The 15,276-nt window shown below is 33.7% G+C and overlaps 1 protein-coding gene across 2 annotated transcripts; it reads left to right on the forward strand.

The window, feature by feature from the left end:
* Positions 1 to 367: 367 nt before the first annotated feature.
* On the forward strand, positions 368 to 13,267 carry LOC105635232 (regulator of nonsense transcripts UPF2). 2 transcript variants are annotated; one of them, XM_089722812.1, is made up of 18 exons: positions 368 to 510; positions 748 to 853; positions 1,167 to 1,254; positions 2,907 to 3,109; positions 3,867 to 4,211; positions 4,452 to 4,556; positions 4,738 to 4,865; positions 6,133 to 6,309; positions 6,425 to 6,506; positions 7,120 to 7,410; positions 7,531 to 7,728; positions 7,865 to 7,966; positions 8,422 to 8,673; positions 8,765 to 8,983; positions 9,720 to 9,890; positions 10,322 to 10,507; positions 11,416 to 11,886; positions 12,260 to 13,267. In XM_089722812.1, the coding sequence occupies exons 2-18, from the start codon at positions 791 to 793 to the stop codon at positions 12,764 to 12,766; spliced, it is 3,588 nt and encodes a 1,195-aa protein (XP_089578938.1). In that variant the 5' UTR covers positions 368 to 510; positions 748 to 790; the 3' UTR covers positions 12,767 to 13,267. The 2 variants fall into 2 exon arrangements, with proteins under 2 accessions (XP_089578938.1, XP_089578939.1); XM_089722813.1 differs by lacking the exon at positions 368 to 510 and having other exon boundaries at positions 562 to 853.
* The last annotated feature ends 2,009 nt before the right edge of the window (positions 13,268 to 15,276 follow it).

The raw sequence follows: 15,276 nt of genomic DNA on the forward strand, positions 1-15,276 counted from the left end.
TTTAAGCCAAGTACTCTCAAATATTATATAATGAAAAAACAAATTTTCCTTTTTTTTTTCATCTCCACATTTAATTTAGTAAGTAATAATATGTAAATATATATATTGGAAATTGCATTAAGCTTGAGTTCCTCAAATACCGTTGTATTAATTATTTTTGGTTCTTTCAACAAAAAAAAAAAATGGTTAGGCATAATTTAACAGATTATGGGCTAGGTTTACTAGGAAAGGAGCCCGAACTTTAATTAGGGAGGCCCAGTTGTTTTTTCCTCCCCCTCACAATTCCTCTCTATCCCGTCAAAACGGGTTGACCCGTGATAGGAAATCTGAAGCCTGAACCATCGGGTTAACCAAGTCGGTTCTCAAATTCGAGGGTTCATTTCTCTGACCCAACGACTCCTGGGCTTCAGGAACCGGCCCCCTCCCCCCCCCCCTCTCTCTCTCTCTCTCTCTCTCTCTAGAGTGAATTCTTTACTTCGCCGGTAACTTCACGGTTCAATCTCCGATCAGGTAGGCCATAATCCTATGCATCTTTACATAAATATTCATGCTTACATGTCACACTCTCTCTTTATATATGCACGTGATGCATGTTGATGAGAGGATCGAGTAGGATAATGTAGGTTTTTTCTTCGTATTTAGTGCTTTTCGATTGTTCTGCAAATCAGTATCTTTTTTAAGGATTTTCTCGTTCAAATTGAAGTGCTTTAATACTTGATACTGTTAACCAAGCGGATTTTGATACAGAAATAAGTTTCTTTTTGCGAATACAATTAATTGATCACTAGACATGGATAGCCACGAGGATGAGTGCCGTGTTGGAGGTGAACAACAGGCCAAGCAAGATGATGGGGTGAGTTTTTTCTGTTTTAATTTAAAATTTTTGTTCTAAATTGTAATTTTTTTATTTTTTTTATGTTGTTAATTTACATGTTTAGTAACTGTGGGGATTGATTAGACTCGCTTTCTGAAACTGAGGGTGATGTTAATAAGAGGGGTTATTTTTCTAGATTTGGTAGAGGAGTGTATATGTGTTTGTGTGAGAAAATTTGCTGTTTGCTCTTTATTTATTTATTTATTTATTTATTATTATTATTATTATTCTGGGTGAAGAGTGTCTTTGTTGAAGTTCTTTTGAGAAGATGATTGTTGTTTTTCTTTTTCAGGAAGCTGTTGCTCGACTTGAGGAAATTAAGAAATCAATTGAAGTGAAAGCTGCTCTTCGTCAGAGCAATCTGAATCCTGAAAGGCCTGGTCAGTAATATTTTAGGTTTCTGATGATAAATTAGTAGTTGATTAATTGCTGATATGGATGAGATTTATAATTTATGACTAGTTGTATTGAATTTGTTAACTTAGTTAATTTATGTTTGATGAAATTGAGCTTATAATACTTCTTATTGCTTTAAATATTGGCTGTTAATTAAAATTTTCAAGTGATAGGGTTTTATTTGGTGGTCCATTTGTTATGCTGTTTCGTAAGTGTATATCATTTTCTTATCTTTAATGCAACCATAAAAATTTCCTACATTTCAAAATTCTGTATAGATTTATTTTAGGAAACCACTTAGCACCATTTTTTTGAGACTTAAAATCTGTAGGGACTTAGTATTGTGGATTGAAACTTGGATATATTTTTGCCTTAACTACTCTCTATTAGGCTGAGCATTTGATTTTTGTTATTTTATAATATTAAATGAAAGACTTCAGCATCTCCTTCAATATGTTGGAGTAGTAGAGGATGAACCTGTTCGAGCTGGTAGAGATGAGTTGATAATTTAAAAATTGTACCACATGCATGGGATGCTGTTATCACATTGTGATTCCTTTCATTAATTAAAAAGTCACCGAGTTGTCTTTGATGAGCCATTAGAAGAGAAACTTGATTTTTGGATTTTTTATATATGATATGCATTTTTAATTTTTAAGTTTGTCCTTATTCAATTTTCCCTTACGTTTTTGTGGTACTTAAAAATCAAATTTAACGTCTTCTAGTGATTTGTAGAAATTAGCGTCAATTATACTGGAATGGGGAAGCATTTTGATGTGCTTTTTGAAACATAAGTAACTAGTTTGATCTCTATCTCTCTCTCTCTCTCTCTCTCTTCCCTTCGCACATCATTTCTGATATTCATCATTGTCCATAAATTTGAGCACTAAAACTTTTTTATATCTAGCCTCAGTTCATCCTCTAATACTCGATATCAATCCTATGAACTCCAGCATTATCACATTAACCAAATCTGTCTTTTGCAACAACCTTTCTTAAAGTACATGTTAGTGGATTTAGAGTGAACTAAATTGGTTCATCTTGTCTTGTTTTGACAGATCCATATTGTGTCTCTCTTTTTTGTTTAAAAAAATTAGGAATTTTGACCAGCAACGATAACACAACAAGACTTTTTTTTTTTCAATATAAAATGTTGTTCTGATTTATAGGGACCTTATAGAATTTCAAAATAAATCTTAATATTTTTATTCTTATCTTTTTTAATGATTGCATTTTGGATTTAATGGTTTCTATTGTTTTTGCATAAAACAAGTCTGTCCACCACAATTTAAATTTGGGTCTAGAAACAAACATATCTACGTGGATTTTAATTTTGACTGAGTGGATTGTGGGTTTCTGAGAATTGGGAATTAAATGTTAAAACCTTTCAATCAAGTAACTTTAGGCCTGTTTTCAACAAAACTTGATTTCCTTAATTTGTATTGGAGTCCATGCATGATTGAGAGTGTCTGTAGTTCTCTTGAAATTGACTCCTACTATCTAGTCATTCCAATATATTGTACTTTGCTATATTTTAATAAATTGATGTAGATATACACTTCTTAGCAGAGTAAGTTTTTTTCTTTTGACATGGTTAATGCTCCACAAATACTAATCAAGTTATTGCTACCACCAGATTCAGGATTCCTCAGGACTTTGGACTCAAGCATTAAACGGAATACAGCAGTTATTAAAAAATTAAAGCAAATAAATGAAGAGCAGAGGGAAGGGCTAATGGATGAATTGCGAAACGTCAACCTTAGTAAATTTGTCAGTGAAGCTGTGACAGCTATTTGTGATGCAAAGCTTCGATCTTCTGACATACAGGCTGCAGTGCAGGTAGCTTATGGTTCTAAACTGACATTTTCTATAGATGCTACCTGTTACTGTCATGTGTTGAACTTCCTTCATGTCTCAATCGCATTATGTAGGGCCTGTATGAACGTAACTAGTTAAAACAGTCTGTAATCCTTGCTTCCCTTCTGACTTTATTTATCCAAATACTTGTCAGAATGTTATTTAGGTGACTGCATACTCAAGACCATGAAGTCATCTGCGGCAAAAATATCTAATGTTTATTGCTGTTCTTGTAGAAGCGTCTGTTAAATTATCTATCTTTTTACTGTCTTTTGTGCCAATATTTTAATAGTGCATTGGTGATCTATCACTGTCCAAAGTGCACTTTGTTGGTTCAATGTTCTAATTTTTTATTTGTTAATCTGAACTTCATCCATTCTTAACATCTATGGGTTTTTGCTTGCAAGCTTTCTCTGTGTCTGGATAGTTGATTGTGTGAGCATGATGGATTTTTTTTTTTTTTTTTTTTTTTTTTTTTTTTTTTTTGATTGTTATTGTGTGTTTTATTGGTTTAGCATGCATTAATTTTGAGTTGTACTTTGTGAAGTTCTTATTAGAAAGTAATCAACATTCACGTTTTCTTCAGTAATTTTTTGCTTATTTGTTTTGCATCATAAGCTGTGCAAGTTCTAACTTATGTACTGGAAGGTGCACTTCTGTATTATTGCAGTCGAAGCATAATAGCCTTTTCCAACTTTGCCTGCTCTATTATATGATCTGACATGTCTGTCTTGTGAAGATATGCTCTTTGCTCCATCAAAGGTACAAGGACTTCTCACCAAGCCTTGTACAAGGGCTCTTGAAGGTCTTTTTTCCTGGAAAGGCAGGTGAAGACTTGGATGTGGATAGGAACTCAAAAGCTATGAAGAAGCGGAGCACCTTGAAACTGTTGTTAGAACTTTACTTTGTTGGAGTTATAGAAGACAGCAGTATTTTCATCAATATTATCAAGGATCTTACTAGTGTGGAACACTTGAAGGACCGGGATGCTACTCAAACAAATCTTACTCTTCTTGCCAGTTTTGCTCGTCAAGGGAGAGTTTTCCTAGGACTTTCTCTCTCTGGACAAGAAATTCATGAGGAGGTATATATTTCTGCCGGTCTTTCATTTTTAATTATTTTATGTCATATTGCTATTCATATTATATTAGTGGTGGAATTTCTTTAGACGTTATTCTTGTTCTCTCCTTTGTTATTTTGGTGGTATTTCTAACACACTCCAGTTTAGTAATTTCATTCTATAGGAATTTAATTGTATTCAAAATCACCTTACCTTGCCATTCTTGTCCTAATCTATAGTTTATTTTCTGACATTTTGTTACAGTTTTTCAAGGGCCTTAACATCACAGCAGATCAAAAGAAAATATTCAGAAAGGCCTTTACTACATATTTTGATTGTGTATCTGAACTACTTCAGTCTGAGCATGCTGTAAGAGTTTTTCTGCCTTTTTGGCTGACTTTAGAGTCATTTTGTATATTTCCTCTTGATCCTGATAGACTCTGGTTTTATGTAGAATTTTATTTCTTTCGGTGCCTATTATTTATAGTCTTTGTTACTTCTTCTTGTTTGTAATGTCTGTGATCGTCAGGTTTTTTTATTTTTTTAACAGTCTCTTCGCCAAATGGAGCATGAAAATGCAAAGATTTTGAACGCTAAAGGAGAACTCAGTGAGGAAAATGTTTCATCTTATGAGAAACTTCGGAAATCCTATGACCACTTGTATCGCAATGTGTCATCGTAAGTTTTCTTATTGATTTCATTTTATTCTTATATCTATGCTGATAGTGGCTAGATAAGTGGATTCCATTCCTACAGTTAGATCCGTGCTTTAAAAAATCGATGCGTAACAAAGGAGTTAATTTTTGTTGATTCCCTATGATAATTAAATATATGGCTAGATAAGTGGAGAGTCCATTCCAGAAGTGAGATTCATGTTTCAAAAAATCAAAGCATACAATAGGAGTTACTTTTTGTCCGTTCCTACGAATAAATTCACCCCTTCTCCACCTCCATGGTCCCCCGCTTCCCTTAATTTAGTATCTCACTCTGTAGACAACTCACCTTTCCACCAATTACATGATGAAAATTTTTATGTCATTGTCTCATAACTGGCATTAGTATCAGGAACAATGATTTTAGATAGAGGTTATGTCTGCTGAACGAATGAAAGCGACAAGCCAGTCTATAAATGTGTGGAAAGAATATCTCTTATTGCTTTAGGATGTAATAGAATTATAAACAGAAGTCTTGAAGATTGCTGAATTGCTGACACTAATATGAAAAAAGTTTGAGGTGAATTCAGACGAAAAAATCCCCTGGTCTGGTTGCCATAGCATAGGCTTTCCAAATATTATTATAAGCTCAGTTGCTTAGTAGAGCAGGACCAAGGGTAGTGACAGAGTGAGAAATCAAAGCTAAGGGTGGCTAAAAAAAAATTTAAGAGTTAAAGGGCAAAAAAAATAAAAAATTTACTATTTTAGAGAGTAAATTTAAAAATTTTCATTATTTTTATGGGGTAAATTTTTAAAAAAATTTTGATTAGGTGGGGTGGGGGCCGCTTCCGTGAATACAAGTTATACCATATGATGTAAATTCTACATTTGCTTTTGTTGTTGGCCGAAATCTTTGTTTCCATGGGCCAATGCTTTCCTGATCCATCAACAAAGGATAAAGATACTTTCAAGTGCTTTTTAAGTTGAAAATATCTGAGGATGTGAGGTTTTCACAATTGCATGGATGTTGGATTGTTGGTGTTCTATAGACTTGAATTATAACATGTACAGACTGAGAGGCTCAAAGGCAGGTTAGCTGCATTCTTAGCAACTGTGACTTTTTTATGTTTTAGTTGCATGTTTGCTACACCAGTACTTGCATCATGTCAACCTGTGCTTGCATTCCTGTGCTTTTTACTGACTAAAAAGCTTGAAATTAGTATCACTTTCTGATCTTGTATTATTTCTGCTTCATGTCTTTTATCATTAATAAATAGACTGTTCATGTGCAGTTTGGCTGAAGCACTTGACATGCAACCTCCAGTGATGCCAGAAGATGGCCACACAACCAGGGTTACTACTGGTGAGGATGTTTCCTCACCTGCTGCTGGGAAAGATTCTTCTATTCTTGAAGCTTTATGGGATGATGAAGATACTAGAGCATTTTATGAATGCTTACCAGATCTCAGGTTTGGTGGGATTGGATAATCTATCTGTGTGCGCACTCTTAATTAAAGTGTCAGTTTGATGAATAGTTAATTTAGCTTAAAAATTTAAGTAATTCATGCTGTATGTTCTTTTTAGAGCATTTGTTCCAGCAGTATTGTTGGGAGAAGCAGAGCCCAAAGCGAATGAACAATCTGCAAAGGCTCAAGAGCAACCAAATGTAAGGATTCAAAACTCTTTTAAGTTATGTAACCGGCTTAGGTTATTTTTAGGATAACTACAGTGGCAAAAAGAAAAAAAAAATGATGGAACAAACATTGCCAAATTTCTTGTATGATTTCAGTGGAAAGATGTCAAGCAGTATCCTGAGTCGTCATCAGTCTATTGCTTCTGTTTTCCTCCACTTTTTCTGTATGATCATTGTGGCTCCATGTATTATTCAGTTAGATTGCTTTTGAGAGTTTAGAAAAACATGGTTTGGAAAAGGCTTGATTTTGTCACTTTTTCAGTAGAACCATGGTTTACCAAAAGCAATCAATTTTTTTTTTTTTTTGTAAAACTTAAAAAAGGTCAGAAAAATACAATTCCAACAAACTGAAGTTTTTGGTAGAGATTAATTTTTAGCATAAGAATTTACCATCTCCTTCCATCTGGCTCTATCTTTCAGCCATATACAAAAAAATTCGGCAAAACAGCATTTTAAATTTGATCATTTTGATTTGTTTCTTCTATTGTATTATTTGTTGGGCTGTTCTCCATGAGATTGCTTATGCATACTTGTTCAAAAGAAGGTTAGTTATTTATTTATTTTTTCTTAATTGATTTGTTTGAAGGAGGTAGCACCTGAATCCGATCAAGGCCAATCTACTCAAGATACTGCAGAGCTATCTGTAGATTCTGGTACTCTGCAGGAGGGAAAAAGCATTGAGAAAGTGAAGGATAAGGAAGAAAAGGACAAGGAAAAAGCTAAAGATCCAGAAAAAGAGAAAGGTAAAGAAAAGGATGCAGAGAAAAAAGGAGACAGTGACAAGGAGAAACTCAAAGGTCTTGAAGGGACAAACTTGGATGCTTTACTGCAGAGGCTCCCTGGTTGTGTTAGTCGTGATCTCATTGATCAATTAACTGTAATCATACTGCTGCCTTCACAAGACTTGATGTTTTATATAACCTTTTCTTTAAACAAAAAAATTGAGCACCTCTTTAATGAATATCTTATTTTTGTGGTATTGTCACTTTTTTGGCAGGTTGAGTTTTGTTATTTAAATTCAAAGTCCAACCGGAAAAAGCTTGTGAGGGCATTGTTTAATGTACCCAGGACATCTCTAGAACTGCTACCATACTACTCACGAATGGTTGCCACATTATCAACTTGCATGAAGGATATCTCTTCCATGCTTGTACAGATGTTAGAGGAGGAGTTCAATTTCTTGATAAATAAGAAGGTCTGTTTTGCATGGTACTTTTCATTTGAACGGAGGAGTGGCTTTAATTCATATTTTGTCTGTCTGTTTTCCTTATGTATTCATTTGCATTTTTTAGAACATTGTGATTTTAATCTTGGATTGTAATTTTCTGCAGGATCAAATGAACATTGAAACAAAGATCAGGAATATCAGATTTTTGGGAGAACTTTGCAAATTTAGAATTGCACCGCCTGGCCTTATTTTCAGTTGTTTGAAGGTATGTGCCAGGAGCTTATTGATTTTTATATTTTTATTTATTTTAGTTTTTTTATGAAATACTTAAAAATTTCAATCTTTAAGTATTGAACTCAATTAAGACTTTGTAACTATGTGAGACTAGCAATGATCATCATGTTGTTCTACTCTCTGTTTCCTTTCTTCCTTTCTCTTTTATAATTTATATATATATATATATATATATATATATATATATATATATATGCATCCTCTTTTGTCTGTCTTATTCTTTGAAAGTGCTATCTTTTATTTGGGCATCCTGATCATTTGGTATAATGTGCTATCCAATTTTTCTTATTTGTGTAACCTTACTATTGGTGTTTGATCATTTGCATTAGAAGATGAAATCCATCTCTGTCTGGATCTAAGGTAAATTTCACGGAGATTTCGACATGTTATTTGATTTACATATGGATTGATGCTTTTTCCTGACAGGCTTGTTTAGATGATTTCACGCATCATAACATTGATGTAGCTTGCAATCTTCTTGAGACATGTGGCCGTTTTCTGTATCGGTCTCCTGAAACTGCTGTACGGATGGCTAACATGCTAGAGATATTGATGCGCTTGAAAAATGTCAAAAATTTGGATCCCCGGCATAGCACCCTTGTAGAAAATGCATATTATCTGTGCAAACCACCTGAAAGATCTGCACGAGTGTCTAAAGTCCGTCCTCCATTATACCAGGTATAAATAATTTTAGTTTCTCAATATTTTTTGTCCGACTGATTTTACATAAGAATGTTTAGCCAACCTTTTGAATTGATTTTTGATGCAGTATATTAGAAAATTGCTCTTCTCAGATCTAGATAAGTCTTCCATCGAGTATGTGCTGAGGCAACTTCGTAAATTACCATGGAATGACTGTGATGCATACCTTTTAAAGTGTTTTATGAAAGTTCACAAGGGAAAATATGGTCAAATAAACTTAATCGCTTCACTTACTTCTGGTTTGAGTCGCTATCATGATGAATTTGCAGTTGCTGTTGTTGATGAGGTTTGTTATTTTCCTTTTGGTTATCTCTTTGCTTCAGTTGGTATTTTTGCCTGGATGCAGATATGGCATGCTTTTCCCATTATTTTGTGATACATTTCATGTTTCTAGTTCCGATTGTTGTTGATAATGTTAGTTTTAGCCTTTTAGGAGGCTGTGGTTGGATGTATGTGGTCCTTACTCGTTACTGATTGTTGCGGAAAGCTGGATCAATGATGCTTCCACATCCTTAGTGTTGAAGCTATTGTTCCTGAGTGCATTTTGTCCAGATTGCTTGAACAGCCAGGAGAACTGTAGAAAAAATTGACTCTTGATTAGATCCGGAATTGATTATGTGTGCTTAATATCATTTGGGAAAATGAAAGCCTACTTCTATAATAGTAGTCTAGTTATGTCTGCATTTTGTCCGTTGGTCTCATTCTTCTTTTTCTGGTTCAATCGCTATACATATGCGTCCACTCATTTGGAGCAGGATTATCAGAACTGTAATCATTATTTGTCCTTTTATGCCTTAATTTACTTTCAAATCCTTTCTTATTAGATCAAAGTTATCTACCCCTAATACTTTTGACGAGTTCAATAACCATTCTTCTTGTTGCACTGTCATAAACACATTTACTAGCTTATTTTATTGTGTCTATATGGACAACACACACACACACACTAATGAGCTAATCTTCATTCATGTGCATCAGCAGTGTCCTTGTTGGAATTATAGCAATTCATCTTTGGATTTCAGGTTTTGGAGGAGATTAGGGTTGGGCTAGAATTAAATGACTATGGGATGCAGCAGAGGCGGATTGCCCATATGCGATACTTAGGAGAGCTATACAACTATGAGCTTGTGGATTCATCTGTGATTTTTGACACGCTTTATTTGATCCTTGTTTTTGGACATGACACCCCAGAGGTATGGTTTTACTTCATATCTATGTCTTCATTAACATCTGTGATCGCCCAGCTGATTTTGCATAGGTTCATGTTTAATGAAAGGCATACTTAGGAATCCTTTGTTGTGTGTGATCCTTAAACCAGCATATGTTTGGACTTCGGAATCAGGTGTAGATAAAATTAGTCAACACATGTCTGGATTTCTTCTCATTATCAAGAACATCATGTTTCTTAAATCTGAACATTCTACTTTGAAATTGTTGTGTAAGTAATCAATTATTTGGGAGTATAAAGCATGCGATTACTTGTTTTTGCAATTTGTAGTCTCTCTTCTAGATGATAATGATTCTGTGTTTTGTCTCCATGCATGCAATTATTGGGTCAAATTTATGACCTACTTTTCGGATGTTATTTCCTTGCAATTTGACTTTTGACCTTACATACTATTAGAGAGATGTATTGGATCCGCCAGAAGATTGTTTTCGCATCAGAATGGTTATCACTCTACTTGAGACCTGTGGACACTACTTTGACCGAGGTTCTTCAAAGAGGAAACTTGATAGATTTTTAATACATTTTCAGAGGTATATTCTCAGCAAAGGTGCACTACCACTTGACATTGAATTTGACTTACAGGTAAACCATGAAATTCCTTTATAACCATTCTTATTTTTTTCAACTGCAGAAGATATTGTCTAAAGGAAAACCTTTTGCTTCAGAATCTGAGATTAAATTGTCTAATCCATCAATCTTGATATGTAGTTTTCCAAATTATGCTATTAGGTGTGGGGCAGAGATTGTCATGATGGAGATAGTTTAGGAATAAGCAAGTAGCATCTTTTATGCGGAGTGCTTATGGGGATCAGCAATGTGACTTGATATAAGCTTGCTTTACTTAGTTATAATCTTGGCGGATAACTATAGGTTTTTGTTTTCATGATAAACATGAATAATGTAATATCTTCTCGCAGAATGAGAACTAGGGAACCCTCATATATTATTAGAGTGCTCTTTCTTTGGGAAGCATGATACTATGGAACCAGTTTTCTATCAGGCGTAGAACTAATTGTATTCTATATATTCAAGCCATTAGTAGTCTACATTTGGCATTTGTATGCACAAAGTTTGTTCCTTGTAATTCTAATTTAAACTGTTGGAGTGACAGTATTTCCTGGTGATACTGCTGCTCTAACCCAAAAAAGAAAATAGAAGGATGTGAAGGGACTAAAAGACTTGCAGCTTTCTTGCACAGTAGAAGGCAGGATTAGTTGTTGATTGAGGTTGAACTTGGAAAAGACATTGACAACAATCTCTGAAACATAAAAATTAACCTCATTGTGTCGCTCATTGATTGCTCCAAGTGTCTTCTTCACAGATATTTAAGAAATTTCATTAGTCAACTCGCAAGGAAGGTTGCGATCTGGAAAGAGGAAACTTTTTATTTGTTTATTATTGGACAAGTATCTTAACTTTTGTTCTTTTCTTGAGAATTAATCTGACAATTTTATTACATGATTGTGGCTCATCTATTAAAGTATTTGCAGGACTTATTTGCTGATTTACGCCCTAGCATGTCTCGATACTCGTCCATTGATGAAGTTAATGCTGCTCTTATAGAACTTGAAGAGAATGAACGAACTGGTTATACTGACAAGGCCAGTATTGAGAAGCACTGTGACACTGAGAAACCATCTAGTAGGAAAACCTCCAATGCTATTTCTGCCAATGGAAAAAACATTGTGAACGGTAATGATGAAAATGGTGGAATTCATGAGGACATTGGTGATAGTTACTCAGATTCAGGCAGTGGCACCATTGACCAGGAGGGACATGATGAAGAGGAGTTGGATGAAGAGAATCATGACGATGGTTGTGACTCAGAGGAAGAGGATGATGATGACGGGGTTGGACCTGTTTCGGATGAGGATGATGAAGTCCATGTCAGACAAAAAGTGGCTGAGGTAGACCCAGTTGAAGCAGCAAATTTTGAGCAGGAGCTACGGGCAGTAATGCAGGTAGGATTCAGATTTTGTGGATTATTGCTAGTACCTTGCCAACTGCCTTGTGATATTGGAATTTACTTTTCATAATTTAATGCCAACAAATTTTTGGAAGATGCTATTTTGGCATTTTGAGTACACTGCTAGGTGTTTTTTTTTATTTATTTATTTTAGTTCGTTAAATATTCAAAAATGACTTGGTTAAGTCGACATTCTGAAAGGGCCATCTACATCTTATTTTTCTGTGGTTGTTATTTGAAATTTGGAGGTGAGGAATTTTTGATTTCCTAAATCATAACTAAAGTTACCATGATGTTTTAATTGTATTTCTATAATAGCTGAATCATTTTAATTGATGTCACATCCATTATTTGAATTGTGAGAGCAGGAGAGCATGGAGCAACGCCGGCAAGAGCTTCGCGGTCGGCCAACGCTAAATATGGTGATACCTATGAGTGTGTTTGAGGGGTCCTCCAAAGATCATGGACGGGGAGTTGGAGGGGAAAGTGGTGATGAGGCATTGGATGACAAGAAAGGAGGAAACAAGGAGGTTCAGGTGAAAGTACTCGTGAAGCGTGGGAACAAGCAACAGACAAAACAGATGTACATTCCTAGGGATTGCTCCCTTGTGCAGAGCACAAAACAGAAAGAAGCAGCTGAGTTTGAAGAGAAACAAGATATTAAGAGGCTTGTCTTGGAGTATAATGATAGAGAAGAGGAAGAGAACAATGGATTGGGAACCCAGACATTGAATTGGATGCCTAGCAGTAGCAACAGAGTTGGTGGCCGTAGCAGTATGTGGGAAGGAAGCAGTGGTAGAGGTGCTGGATCACGCCATCGGCACCAGTATCAACATCATTCAGGTAGCAGTGTTTATCATGGCAGAAGAAGGTGAGTAGCAGCAGGAAAAGTCTGAATGATGACATGCCGGCACTTCCCACACGAAAATGAATATCTGACCACCAGTGAAATGAAAATTTCAACTCAGCTGTTTATAGCAACCCAGTTCTCCCTCAAATATTGAATTGCTGCATTATCCACTGAAGTTTTTGGTGAAGGGATGCACATTTAACCGCAAATCGTATTGTATATGCCAATATAGTTATGCACAAGGTAGGTTTTCTAACACAAGGTTTACTGTTAATTTATCAGAATTTTTTGTTGTTAGAGGAAAATTGTATTTATGCATAATACATAATCATACAACCCATGGAGTGTTTGTAATTTCGCCTTACATATCGTTATGGGTGTATCAGTTTCTTTCTTTCGTTGTAAATCGAGTTTATGTGGTTCATATATGTGTAGACTGCCTAATTATATGGTTACACAAACCTGTCAGAAATGGCATATTATGTATTGAATTTACTAGTAAGAGGTTGATTTCCTTGGAGAGCAACTGTTGAACTGTTTTGATTTGTTTGTTGAAAGATAGATTTCCTGATCCACTAGACGGACCGCCGGTATACTATGCTCATAGTATGACAGACTTTGAAATTGTTGACTGGATTCGAAGAATTTTGTCTTTAATGATTCCATAGAATCCGTTGATTCTTATATTCATAAAATATTTGTTCTAATTGCCTATAAAATAAATTCAAAATAAAATCCATTCTATGTTTATAAAATTAATTATGTAAATTAGAAAATTACTTAGAAATTACATAAATTAGATTATGCTTTCGATCATGGATTTGTGGTCTTAAAATAAGAATTTTATTGTTCAGTTTTTGGAAAGCTGAGAATTAATAATTAGGTTAAGCACGGGCCCTAAATTGCTAATGAGGTTTAAATTCTATATTAATATTTCAATTTTATTTTTTATTAGTCGAGTTTCTGAGGTGATAAATTTGTGACAATTAGGTGTTTGACCTAAAATTTTTTACTGGAGTATTATAATAAATTTATTTTTTCATTCTATTCATTCTTCTATATTGTGACCTTTTCTTTTTATTTTAATTTGTCTTTATTTTGTTTTACAAGAGAGAAAAAATCAAGGAATTTGTGATTTAAAAAAAAAAACTAAAATAATACGGATAAAGATGAGTGGATGTTTGAATATTATAATATTTATTGTGTAAAATTCTCAGATTTAATTTTAAAGCAAAAAATTTAGGTTAAATTCATCTAATTGGAAAATTCATTTAGACAAATAAAAATAAATCACTACATTAAAATAGTAAGAATCACTAAAATTTAGACACTGATTATATAATTATAAAAAAAAAAAAAAAAAAAAATTTGCTTGACTTTCAAGAATTCTGTTCTTGGAATGGCTTCTTAAATTCTACTATATACTTACTAAAAAAATAATGGGAATATTTCATTGCACAGGAGAAGAAAATCTTGTGTCGAGAGAGAATGAGACACTTAAGGTAATATTTCTTCAATTAACATGAGATTTTAGTATATCACAAGTTTAATAGATAGATTCAAGGGTGTCATACAAGGGTTATTAGGAAAGCGTAAGTAGAAACTGTTTTATGTAAGAATAATAAACTAGGAACTGTTTTATGTAAGAATAATAAACGCTACTAAAACAGTTGCCAGCTGTCATTTCTTAATTGGAACAAAAATTTCTCTTAAAAAAGTGAAAAAACAAGCAACAAGGTTTGTTTGTTTGTTTTCTTTTCTTTTCTTTTTTTTTTTTTTTTTTTTTTTTGTGTGTGTTTTAGTTAGAATTTAGAAATTGTGTTGATATTAAACATAAGCAGAATAATAAGATTGGAGAAGGTGATTGGAGATTTTGGGATAAGAATTAAGAAATGTGTGCCATAAACCCTACATATAGGAGCTATAAAACATTTCCAATTTGGGCATAAAGTCAGAATATTAAGACTTGAAGAGACCCATTTTGAAAGTGACCTTTTTCATGTGTTCCACACCATTGCTAATGTTCACATCCTTTTTTATTTATTATTTACTCTAAAAGGGAAAGAAAAAGAAAAAAAAACATTATTGTAAATTATGGATGCTTATATATATTATAAAAAATTCCTAAAAAGGAAAAGCTTGCATCACCTGTTGATTGTTCATTATATAGAAGAATAATTTCTATTCTCCAATCTTCCATTATCATCTCAAAAAAAGTTTGTATTATTTTATTAATAAAGTAAATAATTGATTTTATACTATAAAATAATTAGTTTTCAAGATAGACATACTAAATTGATATATACTCCCTCTATTTTCTTTATTTAGAAAAAATTTTCTTTTAAGTTGTATTTTTTATATAGAGAAAGTTACTCTAAATAGTAACTTTGGGATGCAAGCCAAGTTAAAAAGACTAGAATTGAAGTTCAACAATCAAGAAAAGTGGTAAGCACAAATATTCTCAGCATTTAATGCATATATGATTTTAAAAACAAGTTATCAACTCACTTTTTTCATTTCATTTTATAATAACAA

This window comes from Jatropha curcas, chromosome 6 (assembly GCF_041381405.1).
Source record: "Jatropha curcas cultivar XTBG-Jc1 chromosome 6, XTBG_Jcur_1.0, whole genome shotgun sequence".
NCBI lineage: Eukaryota > Viridiplantae > Streptophyta > Magnoliopsida > Malpighiales > Euphorbiaceae > Jatropha > Jatropha curcas.